General features: G+C 44.2%; 1 protein-coding gene across 5 annotated transcripts in view; it reads right to left on the minus strand.

Moving 5' to 3' along the window:
* Nucleotides 1-19,768, minus strand: part of LOC124555490 (transcription factor CP2) — an 897,377-nt gene that overhangs the window by 460,982 nt on the left and 416,627 nt on the right. The window contains exon 1 of one of the 5 annotated variants that reach the window (XM_047129416.1): nt 13,058-13,208. The exons of the other annotated variants lie outside the window; for them this stretch is intronic. Coding sequence (XP_046985372.1) covers nt 13,058-13,091 — 34 coding nt within the window. The 5' untranslated portion in view covers nt 13,092-13,208. Of the gene's footprint in view, nt 1-13,057; nt 13,209-19,768 lie in introns of those variants that run through there. 5 annotated transcript variants of the gene reach the window in all.

Below are 19,768 nucleotides of genomic sequence, written 5' to 3' on the forward strand. Positions count from 1 at the left end.
AAAGGCAGTTCGTTCCTATTCATTTCCTGACTGTTCTATTTGTAGTGTTGTGATCACAGCAACATGTTGAAATCAGCAATTTTAAGGATGACATCCAGGAGTATTGGAGTACGCTTAACCGTGGCATCTGATCCTCCCTTGTATTTCATCTGTTCATCGTCTAAAATTCGCTTACTGTCCCTAACTGTCTCAAATGATGCACAAAGAATTCAATCCATGCTAAGTTTCACTCCTGTATACTGTGCATTTTGTTCAAAAAATGGATGTCAACGGCACTGCTCAGCGCGGTTGTTTAGCTCCAATACAAATACTACGGAGACAATAAGTTAAAATTTCACGTACTGTGACGAAACAGTGTTTTACTCCACCCGATTTCAACAGTTGGTTTAAATACGAATGCAAAATTGGTCATTCTTCGTAGAAATATTTACGTTTCCGTCTAGCCCGAGGTAATTCCAGATAGAATTCTAACTCAGGTGCTGAAGGACGGTAAGGCAATCGGCGGGGCCCTTGTTAAAGGACGCCTCTGGCAGTCGCCCGAGATGATTTACGAGACTAAGGAAGGAAAATATGGATGGCAGGATGGAAAATTTAATCTCGCTCCTGCTGAATACGAACAAAATATACAAACCACATCACTATCTATCAATTCGCACTCTTTTTAAAAAATAAAATAAAGAAAGAGGTAACAGACAAGGAATTAAATCGACCTAATCAGCATTCTAGTGTTCGTTCGAACATCTTACGTATCGTGGGGATACGTAAATTTTAAATAAATTCTGTTCACTGGACTCAGTTTCTACGTTTATCCTATTGTGACTATTATGCAATTCGAAGCAAAGAAGCAATACCGGTACGCCAGTTTTATATAGAGAGAACTTCAAACTGCATTATTAAATGGTGTATTAAGACTCTCTTTGCGAATGCCTCATTCAGTTTGGTGAGAGAGCACAGTCCTCCGGTTAAGCGCACAGGTATTTCAATCAAGTTTTCGCTTGATACAAACTAAGCTGTGCTGTGAAATGTCCACTGGAAGAAATCGAGGCATAAGTTACACTGGCAATGCACCAAGAAGCAGATAGTGCGGCACTGCGCTAAAATATTTTGCTGGGAGTCAAAAACTTCTACCAGCATTATACACTGAAGCACCAAAGAAACTGGTATTGGCATGCGTATTCAAATACAGAGATATGTAAACAAGTGGAATACGACGCTGCGGTCGGCAACGCCTATATAAGACAACAAGCGTCTGGCACAGTTGTTAGATCGATTACCGCTGCTACAATGGCAGGTTATCAAGATTTAAGTGAGTTTGAACGTGGTATTATAGTCGGCGCACGAGCGGTGGGACACAGCATCTCCGAGGTAGCGATGAAGTGGGGATTTTCCCGTGCGACCGTTTCGTGAGTGTGCCGTGAATATCAGGAATCCGGTAAAACATCAGATCTCCGACGTCGCTGCGGCCGGAGAAAGATCCTACAAGAACGGAACCGTCGACGACTAAAGAGGGCTTGTACACGAAATTACATGAACATTGTCACGTATAGTTGAGTTGCATCACAATGGACAACCGATGTGGTTTCCAGGCACTGTGTCTTCTTCCTCAGTTTTCTAGGATGTAGATTTTTAAGCACCCTGCTTGGAACATCAGATACCTAACACACCATCGTAACTGTAATACATTACCATACCTGCCTGACATCCTGGCTGAACTGCACAGCACAAAGATTTCTTTCAAACATTTTTCTATTAATGCTATACACTGATGGAAGTGGTAGCATTGCAGTTTGTGAAACATCACTATACTGTTTTTAAGAAAATTCTGTGGCACTTTCTGCTGTCTTCACAATATCAGTTTTCTAAGAATGCCGATTTTAAATTACATCCAAGATAAAAGCTGTACTGAAGAGCTGTTTTTGTCTTTGACATCCCGTATTCATTTGTTCTGTTGAAATAACTTTGTATGCAGATTTTATCTTACACATTTCAAGGGACCTTTACGAACCTCCCACGAAACACTACTGTTTCATGAAACACGATTCGGAAACCGCTGGCATGGAGTGCGAGATCAGATCACGCAGATCGCTCAGCCATTTATGACCACGTGAACGAAATCCGCCTTTAATTTAGATGTAGCTATCATGTATTAGAGAACTTATGATTTTTACTTGTGTTTCTTTTTGAAATCAGTGACACGGCCACTCATGTGAAGGAGAGCAGACAATTTGCGCGCACCAGTGTTTATTTACTGTTTAACGTCCTTATGCATCGAGGTCATTACAAACAAAGCGTTTCTCCACGGCTTACGCATCGCTTGGAGATGGAAAATGGCAGGGCTTTTGGTATGTAATCATTCGGTATGTGCCATGTATGTGCAAAGAGGCGGTTTTGTAACTGCAGTTGTTCCAGGTCACCGGGAACAACGAATTAACGAATTTGTGTTTTTGCTGCTCTGTTAGTTACGTGGCACTGTACAAGAAAATTCTTTGTACAGTTTTATAAAGTTAAGTCCACAAACGATTAGGAGTTCTATGTTTAATATCCAGTAGCAACGAAAGCCGGATGAAAGATTATAACAGTTGATTCCGGGATACAAAACTTAATATAAATTATCCTGGATCGTTCATTTGGTACTGTGAACAACGTGATCGTCGAAGTTCAAGATTTTGCTCACAATGACTAAATATATCGCTAATGCTGTACCGCACCGACGTCCTATCGGCACTCTAAGCTGGATGTCTCTAGTTTCACGGTACAGATGCAAATCTGGTCCTCCATTTCCTACCGCTCAAGGCACTAAGGAGGCTTTTATTTGCGAATCATAAGAAGCTAGCCATACTGAATGAAATAATTTCGCAAAGAATATCTCTTACACAGCGTGAGTTTGTAGACCCATACACAATTAAAATCTATCACACAGGAGCAAATTGTGTGCTTGAATAACTGAATAAACTTTCAAAACGGGTTCCTTGGTAGATTTCTCTTTTAATTGAGAGAAACTTATTGCAGGTTCAATGTGGCATAAATTTTTAATCCGTCTCGAAGATTGAGTTCAACTTTGGTGTATCTCAGACTGAGCACTATATTTTTACGCTGAATTTTACAGGAAAAGTGATCCTAAAAGTTTCTAGGCTCCTGAAAGTAACAAGGCGTGCTAGACTGATTAATACTGTTGAAATTCGCCGAAAGTAAAAAACATTCAATACAGATTTACTATCTGCGACTGATGGACACTTTTACGGTACAATGAACTGCACGTTTGAAAACCTACGAGAGCTAGCAAAGTGATTTGGCCATGAATGATATGCCAAAGGCCTTTTCTTATGCCTTTCAGGTAAATTCGTCCTTATAGGCCAAAATCCCTCCAGGTGTAAGCGTATATGTTCGGTGTGACGTTCTTACTCATATCGAGGACAATATTTATGAAGAGCACAGTTGGATAACAGACATTTGCATCACAGAAAAGCGTTCGCCACATATCTTTCGCACAATTTTGGGAATCTCACGTAGTTTCAATGTGACACTCATTCATGCCACGAGCCTATGTAATTTGATCTCTAGATAGTATTAGCATCTGCCCGACAGCTTCAGTTAGATGCAGCAAGCATAAGAAAAATAAACAAGGACCGATAAAGCAATCTCGGTCTTCCACAACAACTTCTGCATATAAGTAACGATAAATCAGGATGCAAAAAATTAGTAACAGAATAATATAGACGCCAATATTTACCTCGATTTTACTGAATAGCCGTTTCTTCAACTACCACACGCTATTTCATAAAATGAGAATTGTACACCATAATTTTCATTGTTTTCTCTACGTATGGACAACTATGCAGTTTGCCTCAAGTTCATTATCATGTGAACAGAATCCATAGGTATACACAGTGTGTTCCACGCGAGGTCAACTCCTGCAGTGCCATTTCCGGCTATTTACGCAAATAGAAAAGTACACCACGTACCCTGGAGTGGTCATTAGGGAGACAAACCCGAATGCCCGCAATCAATTGTTAAGGCAAAAATATATTCTATGTGGTAACTGTGAAACAAAATGTTATCACGTTGTATGCAAGTGGTATGTACATAATGACGTTTGTGACAAAATTCTCTGAAAGTAGATATTTTAATTTTGAGCCTACCGTGACTGTGTAAATGACTAGTATACTAGCCAAACGAGATCAGTAACCAGTCACAAATGAGCTTACTAATATCGTAAGGCGCGCTTCGACGTTTCGTATTTAATACTGAGGGCTTCGTACATTTGTCTTCATTATTTGGATTGGTGTACACGTAGGTGACGTTACTGTGAAGTTTTGGCTGGCGAGTAAGGGTATCCAAAACATATCATTCAGATGGGCATCCAATTAGATGTAGAGCAAATGTACCAGAAGGCGTGTCGGCCGTTGTGGCCGAGCGGTTCTAGGCGCTTCAGTCTGGAACCACGCGACCGCTACGGTCGCAGGTTCGAATCCTGCCTCGGGCATGGATGTGTGTGATGTCCTTAGGTTAGTTAGGTTTAATTAGTTCTAAGTTCTAGGCGACTGATGACCTCAGAAGTTAAGTCGCATAGTGCTCAGAGCCATTTGAATCATTTGAACCTAAATCAGGATGGTCGGACGCGGGATTGAACCGTCGTCCTCCCGAATGCGAGTCCAGTGTGCTAAACACTGCGCCACCTCGCTCGGTTAAGTCCCATAGTGCTCAGAGCCATTTGAACCAGGAGGCGAGATATTAAACCTCGGATGGTATCGTACATATTGTTAAACTCATTTATTACTGTAAACTGATTTCACTTTGTTCTTATACTATCATTACTTTTTTTTAGCATTTTCTATTTCTGAACTTAAGAAGCACACAATCAGATCAAAAGTATTGGGACACACATGTGTAATGTGGAATTGTCCCCTAGATGTCACGAGGCGCAGACCCGCTCTATAAAAGAAGGTAGGGTACTTTATGTTGTCAGTAGTGTAGTAACAGCAGTATGGCTCGGTCAGGTGGGCTCAGTGACTTAGTGCGTCGACTAGTTATTGGGTGTGATGTGAGTAACAAAAACATCAGGGACACACCAACCCTTCTGAAGCTGCCCAAGTCTACTGTTGGTGATGTGGTTGTGAAGTGGAAAAGCGATGGAAGTACCGCAGCCTAACCAAGACCAGGCAACGATCAAATACTGATGAATGTGGACCGTTTTGCATTGCGGAGGGTGGTCGCAAAAATTACATTTGCCTCAGTTAAGGGTCAGTTGTCACTCCCTGCGCCAAGTGCCTATCCGTTGCAGATCTTCCTGCATTTCGCTGCAATTTTCTAATGCCGCAACTTGTATGTATACTACAGCATCATCCACGAAAAGCCGCATGGAACTTCCGACACTACCTACTAGGTCATTTATATATATTGTGAAAAGCAATGGTCCCATAACACTCCCCTGTGGCACGCCAGAGGTTACTTTAACGTCTGTAGACGTCTCTCCATTGAGAACAACATGCTGTGTTCTGTTTGCTAAAAACTCTTCAATCCAGCCACACAGCTGGTCTGATATTCCGTAGGCTCTTACTTTGTTTATCAGGCGACAGTACGGAACTGTATATTTGTAATGCCAACTGTGAAGCACGGAGGTGGTGGTGGTGGTGTTAGGCATAGGGGTGATTTTCCGTGGTTAGGGTCTGGTTCCCTTACGGCGCTTAAGAAAACGCTAAATGGGACGGGTATGAACACATTTGATAGCATTGTGTACTGTGTACAGTTCAGAGAAGCTCACTGTATATACTTGACAATGAATCCTGTGGTATAGCAGCATCTGTTAGGTAACGGTTTGTGACAGTAAAAGTCATGGAGTTGACTAGCTAGCCAGAGTCCCGAGCTGAACCCAATGGAAAGCCTTCAGGATGAGTTAGGGCGTCGACTTCGCTCAAGACTCCAGCGTCCAACATCACTGCCTTCTCTGGTTTTGGCTTTTGAGGAAGAATGGGCTCCCATTCCTCCACAGACATTCAGACACATCACTGAAAGTGCCTCAGCAGAGTTCAGGCAGCTGCAAAGGCAATGGTTGGACACGCCCCATATTACTGGCCACTAGCAGATGACAGAGTAATATTGATCAGATATTGTTTTCATCCGTACACATACTGGTACAAAAATCATAAATACGAAGGTATGTTACAGCCAGTGTGGTCTCTTTCCACAGTGGTTCACAACTTCTGACAGACTGTTTTGTACATATTTGCATATCTTTGTCGTGTGTTGTGCAATGTCCTTCACCACACCTCCCCACTGTGCATTAAGAACGCGATGCAAGGACATGTAATGTTGCAGTACGATGGTGCATCGCAGTACTTCAGACGATCGTGTGAAACTCAGCTCGCGCTATTTGTCCACGAGACTCAGAGGGCCATAGACACGAGTTCCCAGGTGCATGCCGTGTTTCTTGACTTCCGCAAGGCGTTTGATACAGTTCTCCACAGTCCGTTAATGAACAAAGTAAGAGCATGTGGACTAACAGAGCAATTGTGTGGTTGGATTGAAGAGTTCCTAGATAACAGAACGCAGCATGTCATTCTCAATGGGGAGAAGTCTTCCGAAGTAAGAGTAGTTTCAGGTGTGCCGCAGGGGAGCGTCGTAGGACCGTTGCTAATCACAATATATACGGGGTGTTACAAAAAGGTACGGCCAAACTTTCACGAAACATTCCTCACACACAAAGAAAGAAAATATGTTATGTGGACATGTGTCCGGAAACGCTTACTTTCCATGTTAGAGCTCATTTTATTACTTCTCTTCAAATCACATTAATCACGGAATTGAAACACACAGCAACAGAACGCACCAGCGTGACTTCAAACACTTTGTTACAGGAAATGTTCAAAATGGCCTCCGTTAGCGAGGATACATGCATCCACCCTCCGTCGCATGGAATCCCTGATACGCTGATGCAGCCCTGGAGAATGGCGTATTGTATCACAGCCGTCCACAATACGAGCACGAAGAGTCTCGACATTTGGTACCGGGGTTGCGTACACAAGAGCTTTCAAATGCCCCCATAAATGAAAGTCAAGAGGGTTGAGGTCAGGAGAGTGTGGAAGCCATAGAATTGGTCCGCCTCTACCAATCCATCGGTCACCGAATCTGTTGTTGAGAAGCGTACGAACACTTCGACTGAAATGTGCAGGAGCTCCATCGTGCATGAACCACATGTTGTGTCGTACTTGTAAAGGCACATGTTCTAGCAGCACAGGTAGAGTATCCAGTATGAAATCATGATAACGTGCTCCATTGAGCGTAGGTGGAAGAACATGGGGCCCAATCAAGACATCACCAACAATGCCTGCCCAAACGTTCACAGAAAATCTGAGTTGATGACGTGATTGCACAATTGCGCGCGGGTTCTCGTCAGCCCACACATGTTGATTGTGAAAATTTACAATTTGATCACGTTGGAATGAAGCCTCATCCGTAAAGAGAACATTTGCACTGAAATGAGTATTGACACATTGTTGGATGAACCATTCGCAGGAGTGTACCCGTGGAGGCCAATCAGCTGCTGATAGTGCCTGCACACGCTGTACATGGTACGGAAACAACTGGTTCTCCCGTAGCACTCTCCATACAGTGACGTGGTCAACGTTACCTTGTACAGCAGCAACTTCTCTGACGCTTACATTAGGGTCATCGTCAACTGCACGAAGAATTGCCTCGTCCATTGCAGGTGTCCTAGTCGTTCTAGGTCTTCCCCAGTCGCAAGTCATAGGCTGGAATGTTCTGTGCTCCCTAAGACGCCGATCAATTGCTCCGAACGTCTTCCTGTCGGGACACCTTCGTTCTGGAAATCTGTCTCGATACAAACGTACCGCGCCACGGCTATTGCCCCGTGCTAATCCATACATCAAATGGGCATTTCACTGACTGCAAAACCACGTTCGTGATGAACACTAACCTGTTGATGCTACGTACTGATGTGCTTGATGCTAGTACTGTAGAGCAATGAGTCGCATGTCAACACAAGCATCGAAGTCAACATTATCTTCCTTCAATCGGGCCGACTGGCGGTGAATCGAGGAAGTACAGTACATACTGACGAAACTAAAATGAGCTCTAACATGGAAATTAAGCGTATCCGGACACATGTCCACGTAACATCTTTTCTTTATTTGCGTGTGAGGAATGTTTCTGAAAGTTTGGCCGTACCTTTTTGTAACAACCTGTATAAATGATCTTGTGGATAACATCGGAAATTCACTGAGGCTTTTTGCGGATGATGCTGTAGTATATCGAGAGGTTGTAACAATGGAAAATTGTAGTGATATGCAAGAGGATCTGCAACGTATTGACGCATGGTGCAGGGAATGGCAATTGAATCTCAATGTAGACAAGTGTAATGTGCTACATAGAAAGAAAGATCCTTTATCATTTAGCTACAATATAGCAGGTAAGCAACTGGAAGCAGTCAATTCCATTAATTATCTGGGAGTGATTTAAAATGGAATGACCTTATAGGCCGGCCGGAGTGGCCGTGCGGTTCTAGGCGCTACAGTCTGGAGCCGGGCGACCGCTACGGTCGCAGGTTAGAATCTTGCCTCGGGCATGGATGTGTGTGATGCCCTTAGGTTAGTTACGTTTAATTAGTTCTAAATTCTAGGCGACTGATGACCTCAGAAGTTAAGTCGCATAGTGGTCAGAGCCATTTTGAATGACCATATAAAATTAATTGTCGGTAAAGAAGCTGCCAGACAGATTCATTGGAAGAAACCTAAGGAAATGAAATCCGAAAACAAAGGCAGTAGGTTACAGTACACTTGTTCTCCCACTGCTTGAATACTGCTCATCAGTGTGGGATCCGTACCAGATAGAGTTGAAAGAAGAGATAGAGAAGATACAACGGAGAGCAGCGTGCTTCGTTACAGTATCATTTAGTAGTCACGCAAGCGTTACGGAGATGATAAACTCCAGTGGACGACTCTGCAAGAGAGACGCTCATTAGCTCGATATGGGCTTTTGTTGAAGTTTAGAGAACATACCTTCACCAAGGAGTCAAGCAGTATATTGCTCGCTCCTACGTATACCTCGCGAAGAGACCATGGGGATGAAATCAGAGAGATTAGAGCCGACACATAGGCATACCGACAATCTTTCTTTCTGCGAACTATACGAGACTGGAATAGAAGGGAGAACCGATAGAGGTACTCAAAGTACCCTCCGCCACACACCGTCAGGTGGCTTGCGGAGTATGGATGTAGATGTAGATTGTATGCGCCCAATGGAACAACGCCTACTGTTGGAGGCAGAACAACATACGGTTTGATAGTCAATGATCGTCTTTGCCAGAGCTACCACCATTCTTGCGTTTTCTGTAGAAGCTCTGACACACGGCTCATACGTCAGAGGTTCTTCTCTGGATATTATCAGTCAAGCGGCCAGTGCTCCGAGACTTTTTTTTTTCTATGGCGACTGTTGATGAGATTAGTTTACACAACTATAGCTGACAATATAGAGTAGCACTTGTCAACATTTGTTGCTTTTGAAAGAATTCGACACAAAACCGACGGTTCGAAAGAGTTGTTCAATCACTGGTGCGATGGAAGCTGGAGTATCAGGGATTAACGTCCAGTTGACAACGAGTCATCAGAGACGGAACAACGTTCCAAATTCAACACGGGTGTAGAAAGAAATCGTCCACGCGATTTCAAAGAAAGCATCGCGTTATTCGCACTTTGCAATGCGAGGAAACCAAATCTGGATCGTGGCTCGGTGATGCGAACGCACGTCCTCCAGGCCGATGCCTTAACCGCTAAGCCCTCTCGCTCAGCAACCATTGTTACATCCGTGTAACTTATGCCGTTAGTTTTGAGGCAGCCTCTTTGAAGATCTGTCGCAGGCCATCCACAAAGTTATTTTGACAATAAGCATGTAATTCACTTTCGACTTACATATGTCGGTTCAGACTGTTGCTTCAAATTTCTTTTCTCATTGAATGATGCGCCAATTACAGTGTGTTGCTACAGGAAAAAATTGCTTCAGTTCTGTTAATACACATATAAAACAAAACAGATTCGACGCGTACACTTTTTCCTAAGAGAACTAAATGATGTTCGGGTGGATAAAGAAGCACTTCGTAACTACTTGAGGAGCAATTTGACCAGACCGCCTCCTTTTTCTTTTTTATATTTTCCCCGGAGAGAAGAATAGGACCGAAAGTAAAAGGTTATCTTTAGTGCTCCATATCAGATTTTCTAATGGTACACGAATAAATCCATCTCTTCCGATCCGAAGCACAAAACATTATACTGCTGCCCTCATCTCCAGCGACACAATTCAATCGACCAGGTTTCATTTACCTGTAACCTACCTCAATCTGTCATAATCAACACAGTACAGTACTCTTCAGAGCTGCTGTAACTCCATACGAGCAGATCTGAGGACAGAAAGGAAAAAGGAGGGCTAGGAATGATCGTCCATTCGGCGATGAGGTCGTCAGAGATAGAGAAACTGAATGTATAGGTTGCTTGACAAAATATGATGCCCTGTGCTAGATCTATCGTTCTTGAGAGAATGTCGTAGGGTCCTGATAGCCAGTGTACTCCCCCCACCCCCTTTTCCTACACCACAGATTTCCAATGCATGTTGCGTGTTCTTTCTCATAGCATTTTGCCACAAACCGATATCCAGGTTGAAAGCTAGAGTCAGTACGACACACTTATCACAATACCGCAGGCGCTACATGTGTTTCTGCCACAAACGCTACGTGCTTTGTACGTTCCTCTCGACACAATCCATTCCAATTAGCGACCGCGTGCCCCCACGTAGAATATAAAGAGCTCGAAATGCTGTTTCATTTTCTTGTCTCTGGCGCGTGAGTAAATTTTTGAAGTTCCGTCTGCCATTTATCTTACCCAAGGCGCACTGTTGCCATGTGTTCGATACTTCTCGCTAGCACAACTGATAATGCGACCGATAAGTCGAACACGATAAACACTGCCCTCCGGGAAAGGATCTCCGTTTCCTTGAACTTACTATGGTCATGTCGCATTTCAGCTATACCAAAATGTCGACCTACGTTACTCAACACAACAACTAGGTAGCACGGGAAAACCAGCACGAGGGGGATTAAAAAGCGATGCATCGGTTTATAGGCTCACTTTAGTCATATCCACAACCATGCATCGTTCAATCGATATATGCAATCAGGGTTAGACACATTCTGAACATTTATGGGCAGGTTTATGAGGAAGTTTTTACTAATGCCTAACGCGTGACACAATCTAACTAAAACGCTCGTTAAAGTGTATTGCTCCGTACATTAGACGCAATCAACTAATGTAGACGATTTTTGCGCTTTTGTAGTATATTTTTTAACGAGGCCTTGTGTTTACTAGTACATCTACAAAGTGCTAATGAGAAACAACTATTACAGTGGTAAGTTGCTATCTCAACAGAGAATACAGTACTTCCTGCTCGGTGTCATCTTTTGTTTACTCCGCAATTCACGCCAGGCATATACAAGATTACTGTTCCTTAGTTTAGTGAAGCTCAAGTGGCTTCTAGATCTAAGCTAAGAGTTGTACGATGACTAAGTGTGGGGGGGCGCCATCTTCATGCCTGGGAACAACAGAAACGGACACTACAATCTGTGGTCCAGAAGAATTGCTTTGTTTACGGAACCGCATAAACGACAACGGTTGAGCTTTGGACAGACTGATAAGTAATTAGGAACGAACTGCAGGACAGGATGCAACGCTGGAGAAACAAAAGTACACAACTCAAAGCGAAGATACTCAATGAACTTCGCGAAGACAAATATTTACAAATTACTATTTCGTTCCTCGAAATTTTTGTAATTTATAATCCAAAGCGTATGAAATAAAAGCAATAATTATTCCTTTCCTTGGCGGAAGGAAGGCAAGCTCACGAAATATCAGTAGCAAAACAATTCCAGCAATGCTTATATTTTGCTTGGCACATTAGCATATATTTAAAAGTTTCGATGTGATCGTCATCGCAGAAGAGAGTTATTATTGTCATTATGCGCTCATGAAACGCCCCACCTGGGTCATTAGCCCCTGCACTGTTTTTTGCAATTTTTATGAGATTAATATGTTTTAAGAAAGACAAGTCCATATCCATATATACTGTTCTACATGCATATACTAAACAAAAATAGAGAAAACGTAGTCTTTGTTAAAATCTCTCTAAGTAAAGGGAAGTGAATAAAGTCAAAGTAGTAAAACAAATGTTTGAGTAGACTCTTAATGAGTGATCTTCTCAGAGAGAAAGAATGAAACAGCCACTTTCAGATTTTGCAATATCCTGCATATGTGTCTATGAAGGAATCAGCACAGCATAGCAAACCATAAAACCTTATCCACACCCATGTCACTGTAATTAAGGGCACGTCATTATCTACGCAAATCGCTGCCCGATTCACCCAATACGAAACACAATCAAACTATGGCACACGGGAAATGGGTTGCCAAAAGCACCAAACTGGTTGCGTCTTCCACGGGAGGAGGTCAACATTTGTTTTTAGTCGTATTAAAGCACTTTATTGTGAATGAAGAGATTTTTGGCACAGCAGAGTCGCTGACTTAACCTGCCTCAGTTTGTTGTTTTGTAACTTGAATCATTTATTCTCTCGCTGACACTCGGCTTACCTCCTCAGTACGTAATAACGCTTAAGAGAACAGCACGTGTAAATGCGAAATTTGTTAAAGGCCTTCGTATCGAGACAGGTTCTAGCGCAGGGTAGTGACATCTTGAGAGATGTCGGCTCGGCTACTAGCAGTGTAGCCAGCTGCGTCCTTGGTAGTTTGCGCTAAAACCAGCAAGTAGCGAAAGGCCGCATTCGGGCGCCAGCTGATCGCCGCAGACAACCGGTTTGCCTTCGCTAGCGGTCCTGCAGGGGGGAGGTCGCCGCTGGCGCCTCGGCTCGCTAATTCCACGTCCTCCGCTATAGCGTCTGCGCACGCAAAGGCTGCTGACCGCGCCGGAAATACGAGTGGCGACAGCGCTGAAAGTATGCAGGCGCGGCGTGGTACCGAGTATAATACATGGAGTAGGGACTGACCGTGGAGATACCGAATGCCAGGTCCTCTTGTCATCCCAGCGGTGTACTGCGCGGCTGCGCCAGCTGGTGCGACGCGTCTTTAGCGGCCACGTGCCATTTTCGTGGTCGTTCGGCTGTAGCCGGCAGCGAACGTAGCGCGGGCAGCTCGCCACCGCGGGACAGACTGGCGCGCCGCCGACGCCGCTCGGGGCGACATCTCTCGGGCCGCGCGGCAAGCAGGCCTACTGACGTCCGCAGCGGCAGCGAGTCAGCTGGGCGTCTCTAATGGCGCGGATAACGACGCCCAGATATGACGCCCCTGGTGGCGCACAGCAGCGGAGCTGGTGGCGACACCTCGCGGCCGCACGTGTCGAGCGCTCTGTCGCGCCTGCACGTCGCTAATCGCCAGAGATAGTCTCTTTCCCCAAAAACTCGAAACGTAAGGCTTTGATACAATTCCGCACCGTTGCCAAGTACAGAAACAGGTATGCGATCAAGTGAAAGACTTACAAGTACAAAGAACTCAGTAGCGTGATTCCTGAGTTTCTCCCGGCGTATTTGATAATCAAAATATCCACGGGTGCACTGCCGGTCTACAGTGTCCAACGGGCACAATATTTCGGCGATCATACATGTCGCCATCATCAGGTCTACGGTGGCGCAACTTTTCAAATTTCTTCATGCTGCGGTACATCTCCTCCCCGTAAAGGTGTATGATGTGATTCTTGAGTTTCTCCCGGCGTATTTGATAATCAAAATATCCACGGGTGTACTGCCGGTCTACAGTGTCCAACGGGCACAATATTTCAGCGATCATACATGTCGCCATCGTCAGGCGATGATGGCGACATGTATGATCGCCGAAATATTGTGCCCGTTGGACACTGTAGACCGGCAGTACACCCGTGGATATTTTGAAACTCAGTAGCGTGTTCGTATCGGAAAGACGCAACCATAAGAAAAACCAGTGTCTGGCATACATCAAGATCTGTGACAGGACCGTTATTGTTCACAATTTACGAGGGTCACTCCAAAACATGTTTGAAAGTTTTACAGTGTGTAGATACATCCTGTGGTGTCACCGCCAGACACCACACTTGCTAGGTGGTAGCCTTTAAATCGGCCGCGGTCCGTTAGTATACGTCGGACCCGCGTGTCGCCACTATCAGTGATTGCAGACCCAGCGCCGCCACACGGCAGGTCTAGAGAGACTTCCTAGCACTCGCGCCAGTTGTACAACCGACTTTGCTAGCGATGGTTCACTGACAAAATACGCTCTCATTTGCCGAGACGATAGTTTAACATAGCCTTCAGCTACGTCATTTGCTACGACCTAGCAAGGCGCCATTATCAGTTACTATTTATATATTGAATCATGTACCGTCAAGACCGACGTTCTTCATTATCGGATTAAAGTTAAGTATTCCACTAGCTACGTCCGTTATTCTAAATTCTAATTTCCTTGTCCCGTTCCAGACCTCACGCCAGCCTGCGTGAGCTAAAACGCGTGCCTTTCGGCTTCCTCTAGTAACCCGGTGTTGGCTCTCCTGCCAACCACAACACATCCTTTAGGAACAATATCTTCATTTGTCCATATAATTTCCATCCCTCTCAACTGCCTTACGCCATCTCGGAACCAGCGCCTGTATACCCGCACGGTAAAATTCTGGGCCAACCTGTCGGAGCCACTGTTTGGCAGCGTGCACAAGGGAGTCATTATCTTCGAACCTTGTTCCACGAAGAGTCTTTCAGTTTCCCAAAGAGATGATAGTCACATGGAGCCACGTCAGGACTGTAAGGCGGGTGTTTCAGTGTTGTCCATCCGAGTTTTGTGATCGCTTCTATGGTTTTTTGACTGAAATGTGGCCATGCACTGTCGTGCAACAGCAAAACATCCTGCTTTTGCCGATGTGGTCGAACACGACTCAATCGAGCTTGAAGTTTCTACAGTGGCGTCACATGGGAATCAGAATTTATGGTGGTTCCACTTGGCATGATGTCCACAAGCAAGAGTCCTTCGGAATCGAAAAACACCGTAGCCGTAACTTTTCCAGCAAAAGGTATGGCTTTGATTTTTTTTTCTTGTGTGAATTTACATGATGCCACTCCATTGATTGCCTCTTCGTCTCTGGTGAAAAATGATGGAGCCATGTTTCATCACCAGTCACAATTCTTCCAAGAAATTCATCTACACCCTTCTCGTACTGTTCCGAAAGTTCGCAGCATACCGTTTTTCTTGTTTCTTTGTGAGCCACTGTCAACATCCTGGGAACCCACCTGGCACAAACCTTTTTTAACGTCACTGGATCTTTTAAGACGTAAATCGCAACAAAGTAGGCCCAGAGGGCGTACACGTGCGGCTTGTTGTCATCTTTCGGATTTTGAGAAAGGTGAATCGTTGTCATGGGCTACATGGGAGCGTCATACACACAGATAGCACAGACAGTGGGCTGTAATGCAATTACTTCAGAGCGAATGGCGACGAAATGGACTCAGGACAACAATATGACGAGAAAAGTGGGGAGAGGTCCATCCCACAGGACTATACGCAAGAAGATAGTAGCCATGTTCGACGGTCTCTGACGAATAGAAGGATGAGAACAACTGGAAAGTGGTCAGAGTTTACAGAAAAACAAGCACCACGAACCGTTAGGAACAGACTGGCCGGACGAGGTGGCGCACACTGGAATCGCATTCGGGAGTGTACGGTTCGAATCTCCGTCCAGACATCCTGATTTAGATTTTCCTACATCACTCCAGGCAAATGCTGGGATGATTCCCGGAACAGTAAATTTCCATTCCCGTTTCTAACGACATCGCTGTCGACGGGACGTTAAACTCTAATCTTCCTTTCCTTACGAACTGATTACTGGTAACTGGGTTGAGATTTCGAGTCGTCATGCCTCATTTACCGATGACACCATACCACGGACAGCAGGGACTTGCACGGTTTAGGTCCAGAATCATCTGAGACACCGAGTGGCATTCTATGGTAATCCGCGATGAGTCTCGTATCTGTTTGTGGTGGTAAGACCGACTACAACATGACCGTAAACGACGTGATGAAAGTCCACAGGTAAGATCGATTCTCGAGTCCCACGCCTCTCCAACTGCTGGAATCACGGAGTGGGGAGCCGTTGGATATGGCAGCAAAACTCGTTTGGTAATTGATGAAGGGAGGATGAATGCTCACCAGTATGTGCCAAGAATGTTAAACCCTATTGTCATACCCTTCATGAGCACAGTACAAAATAGCATATTCCAACAGGATAATACAATACTCAACGCTGCAGTAAACACTAAAGAACGCCTTGAGGAAAATACAGATACTTGACTGGCCTGCTCAGTTCCCTGATTTGTCTCGCATACAGCATGTCTGGGACGTGACGGGAATACGTATGCTTTCCTACCAGCCTCCTGCCAATTATCTTAATCAGCTGACACAGATTTCTTCCAGGCATAGCAAGAAATTCCTCAAGATGACATTTGGAGACTGTTTGCTGCCATACCGTAACGAATATTAGTGTATTCGTGCTCGTGAGGGTCATTCCTCATACCGATGTTGATGATGGGCATCAGTTCCGATTGAAATGCAAATCTGATCATTTACTGCTCATTATGTGATGAACATCTCCACGATGTTCGATTAATATTGGACTAGTGCTTCACAGCGTAACGCTTTCCATTTCCGACAGTTGAAAAAAAAAATTGTGGTAAGATCTTATGGGACCAAACTACTTAGGTCATCGGTACCTAAGCTACACACCACTTAATCTAATTTACACTATGGACAACACACACACCCGTGCCCAAGGGAGCACTCGAACCTCGACGGGGAGAGCCGCCCGGGGTAGCCGTCGGTTGAGTATTTGTGAAATCCCAGGAAAGTGATGGCGCATGATATGTACTTATAAAATTCGATTGCATCTATGGAAAAATTTCACACCTACATGTATAACTGGCGATTATCAAATTTTGAGAGTTTACAGTGCTAAATTCAAAATTTCTCCACAATATCCTACAGAAGCAGAACGTTGCTCCGTGGCCGAGAACGCAAAACAGATGTGATGCGGGTTGCCTCTACTCGAGGCAGGGTATACAAAGTTTATTCGTTGAAGCGGTGTTGGCTGATTAAGGGGGGTAGGGCGCCAAACAGGCCGACTTGAATCAGGAGAGGCACCACACAACATTTTAATTTCCAGTGTCTATACTTTTACAAATACAGCCATTCAACCTTAGGTTAACTCAGACAACTCCACTGACAATGATACGAGTACTTACACTGAATGACTGTCTCTTTCAGACGAATAAATGTACTAAACCCCTAGTGTACAACGGAATAATATGTTTCAATGTAAATTCATTGTACTAAAATTCAGTGTTAATATATTTGGTAGAATAGCGGCTAGAGGAAAAGACACTTTCGTCCCAAAATGTCCCCATTATCTGGAATGAAGAGTTGTGGAACTTCCTCCCGCAGAGCACCTTCTACGGTATTGATAAGATTGCTGCCGCGCTAAATTATTCGCAGCTGGAACTGCATCAGAGAAATATAACGTGATAGCATTCACATTTTTACTGCGGATCGGATGTGACTGGGCAAAGAGTGAACTCCAAACGCCTTTTAAGTTATGGTGGAGGGGCATGTGAGAGGCTATGAAATGAAATGGCCTGACTGATAGTACAACGAAATGTACATGGAGTGAATTATTGGAAATCGAAGGTTCATCTGCATAGCAAGTGTCTCATATATATATTTTACGACGTATTACGGACACACAAAATTTCAGACATCTAATAAGCTGAAGAGCGTCAGTACGTACAGAAAACTGGGATAAAATTGCAGGGTTTATTCACACTCGCCTACATATCCTTCACGTAGAAATAGTGAACACCACGTAAAATTAACGATAGCCTGATCATCCTAGACTATCTTTTTGGAAATAGCGAACGTGTCTGGTATGAATTCCGCATATGTTCAAGGGCCTGGAATTCAGATGATTGACAGTAACAATAAAATTTGGTTTTTGTTATGCTGACAAGATCTGTTTTCCATCGTAAAAATCAGATAAACCACTTCATTGGGGAGACTGCTATGTCGCTGCCAAATCCGTGTGACTACTATGGGTATCTGTAACCTCCAAAAACACAGTGTGTGTGCAGATTTTTCAGTTATGTTACTTTCTTTGTAATTGTTTATCTACCATTTCAGAAGTCACAAAATTACACGTTTTCGACAATGATTTCAGCCGAATGTCTTCATTAAGTTTTATCTTGTACTACATCTTTTTCGGGAAAAATGTTCTGTTTGTTAATTATTGTATTGTATTACATGTTAACCGGGGGCCTAGAAACGACGGAGAGGCTCCGTCCCCGCCGCAGCCGCAGTGGTCCACAACCCCACGACGACTACCGCAGTTCACTTCACCTCTCCGCCGCCCCACACCGTACCACTCTTTCAGGGTTATTGTGCGGTTCGGCCCCTGGTGGACCCCCCAGGGAACGTCTCACACCAGACAAGTGTAACCCCTATGTTTGCGTGGTGTACGCGTACGTGGAGAACTTGCTTGCGCAGCAATCGCCGACATAGTGTAGCTGAGGCGGAATAAGGGGAACCAGCCCGCATTCGCCGAGGCAGATGGAAAACTGCCTGAAAACCATCCACAGACTGGACGGCTCACCGGGCGGATTCGTGCCGAGGACTAGGCGCTCCTTCCCAATCTGGGAGGGCTTTGTTAATTATGCTTCACTACTGGAAACCAGTACAGTTTTCTCAGAGGTCACAGAAACTTCCAAATCTTTCCTATTGAACTGACATGCGATTCCTGTTTAATCGTTCCATTTATCGGAGCCCAAGTTTACAATGTACTTCTTTACATACGATACAGAGCACTGCTTAAGCCATGCGACTCCTTTTTGGTAATACCGGAATATATGTCGTTCGTTTAAGTTTACAGTAGTTTAAAAAATCTGGAGTAACTACTTTGACAAGGTCAGGGTCCACTTTCATCACTACTGTCCAACCGAGCTAGTGCTTCGTCTATTGTCAAAGCGGCCTCATCCGATAACCTTGCTTCATTTTGATACGTTATGAACAGTCCTCTAGCAAATAAAATGTGTGCCCATCATGGGACCAGCCACGTGATAGTACAACAGATTTATTGGAAACAGGATTAGTTACTATAGTTCCAAATTTCCATGATACAAACAATATACAGGGCGTTTAATGAAAGTGTCCTGTATTTTTAATGGTCAAAACTAGAAAAAAAGATCATACGAGTTTTCGGCATGGAATAGAAAGAAACGACTTGCTTCAACGAAACTTTTTTATTTTTTTAATGTCGTCTCCCTGTACACTAATACACTTGGTCCAGCGATGTTCCAATGCCTTGATCACATCTCGAAAATTAGATTCCTCCAGGTCTGCAAAATACCGGTCAACGCAAGCTGTCAGTTCTTCGTATGAAGAAAATCTGTGTCCACCGAGGAAAATTTTTTTAGTCTGATGGAGCCAAATCAGGCGAATCTTAGGGTGTGGCAACAATTCGTATTTTAGTTCATGTATTTTTGCCATGACAACGACGCTTGTATGTGGGCGCGTATCGTCTTGATGAGAGATGACTTTCTTCCTTGCCAAACCTCGCCTTTTACGCACATCTGTTGCTGTAGTTGGTCCACGAGGTTAGCGAAGTATTTTTCCGTAACTTTTTGACCAGTAGGGAGATAACCTAT

Source organism: Schistocerca americana, chromosome X (assembly GCF_021461395.2).
Source record: "Schistocerca americana isolate TAMUIC-IGC-003095 chromosome X, iqSchAmer2.1, whole genome shotgun sequence".
Lineage (NCBI taxonomy): Eukaryota > Metazoa > Arthropoda > Insecta > Orthoptera > Acrididae > Schistocerca > Schistocerca americana.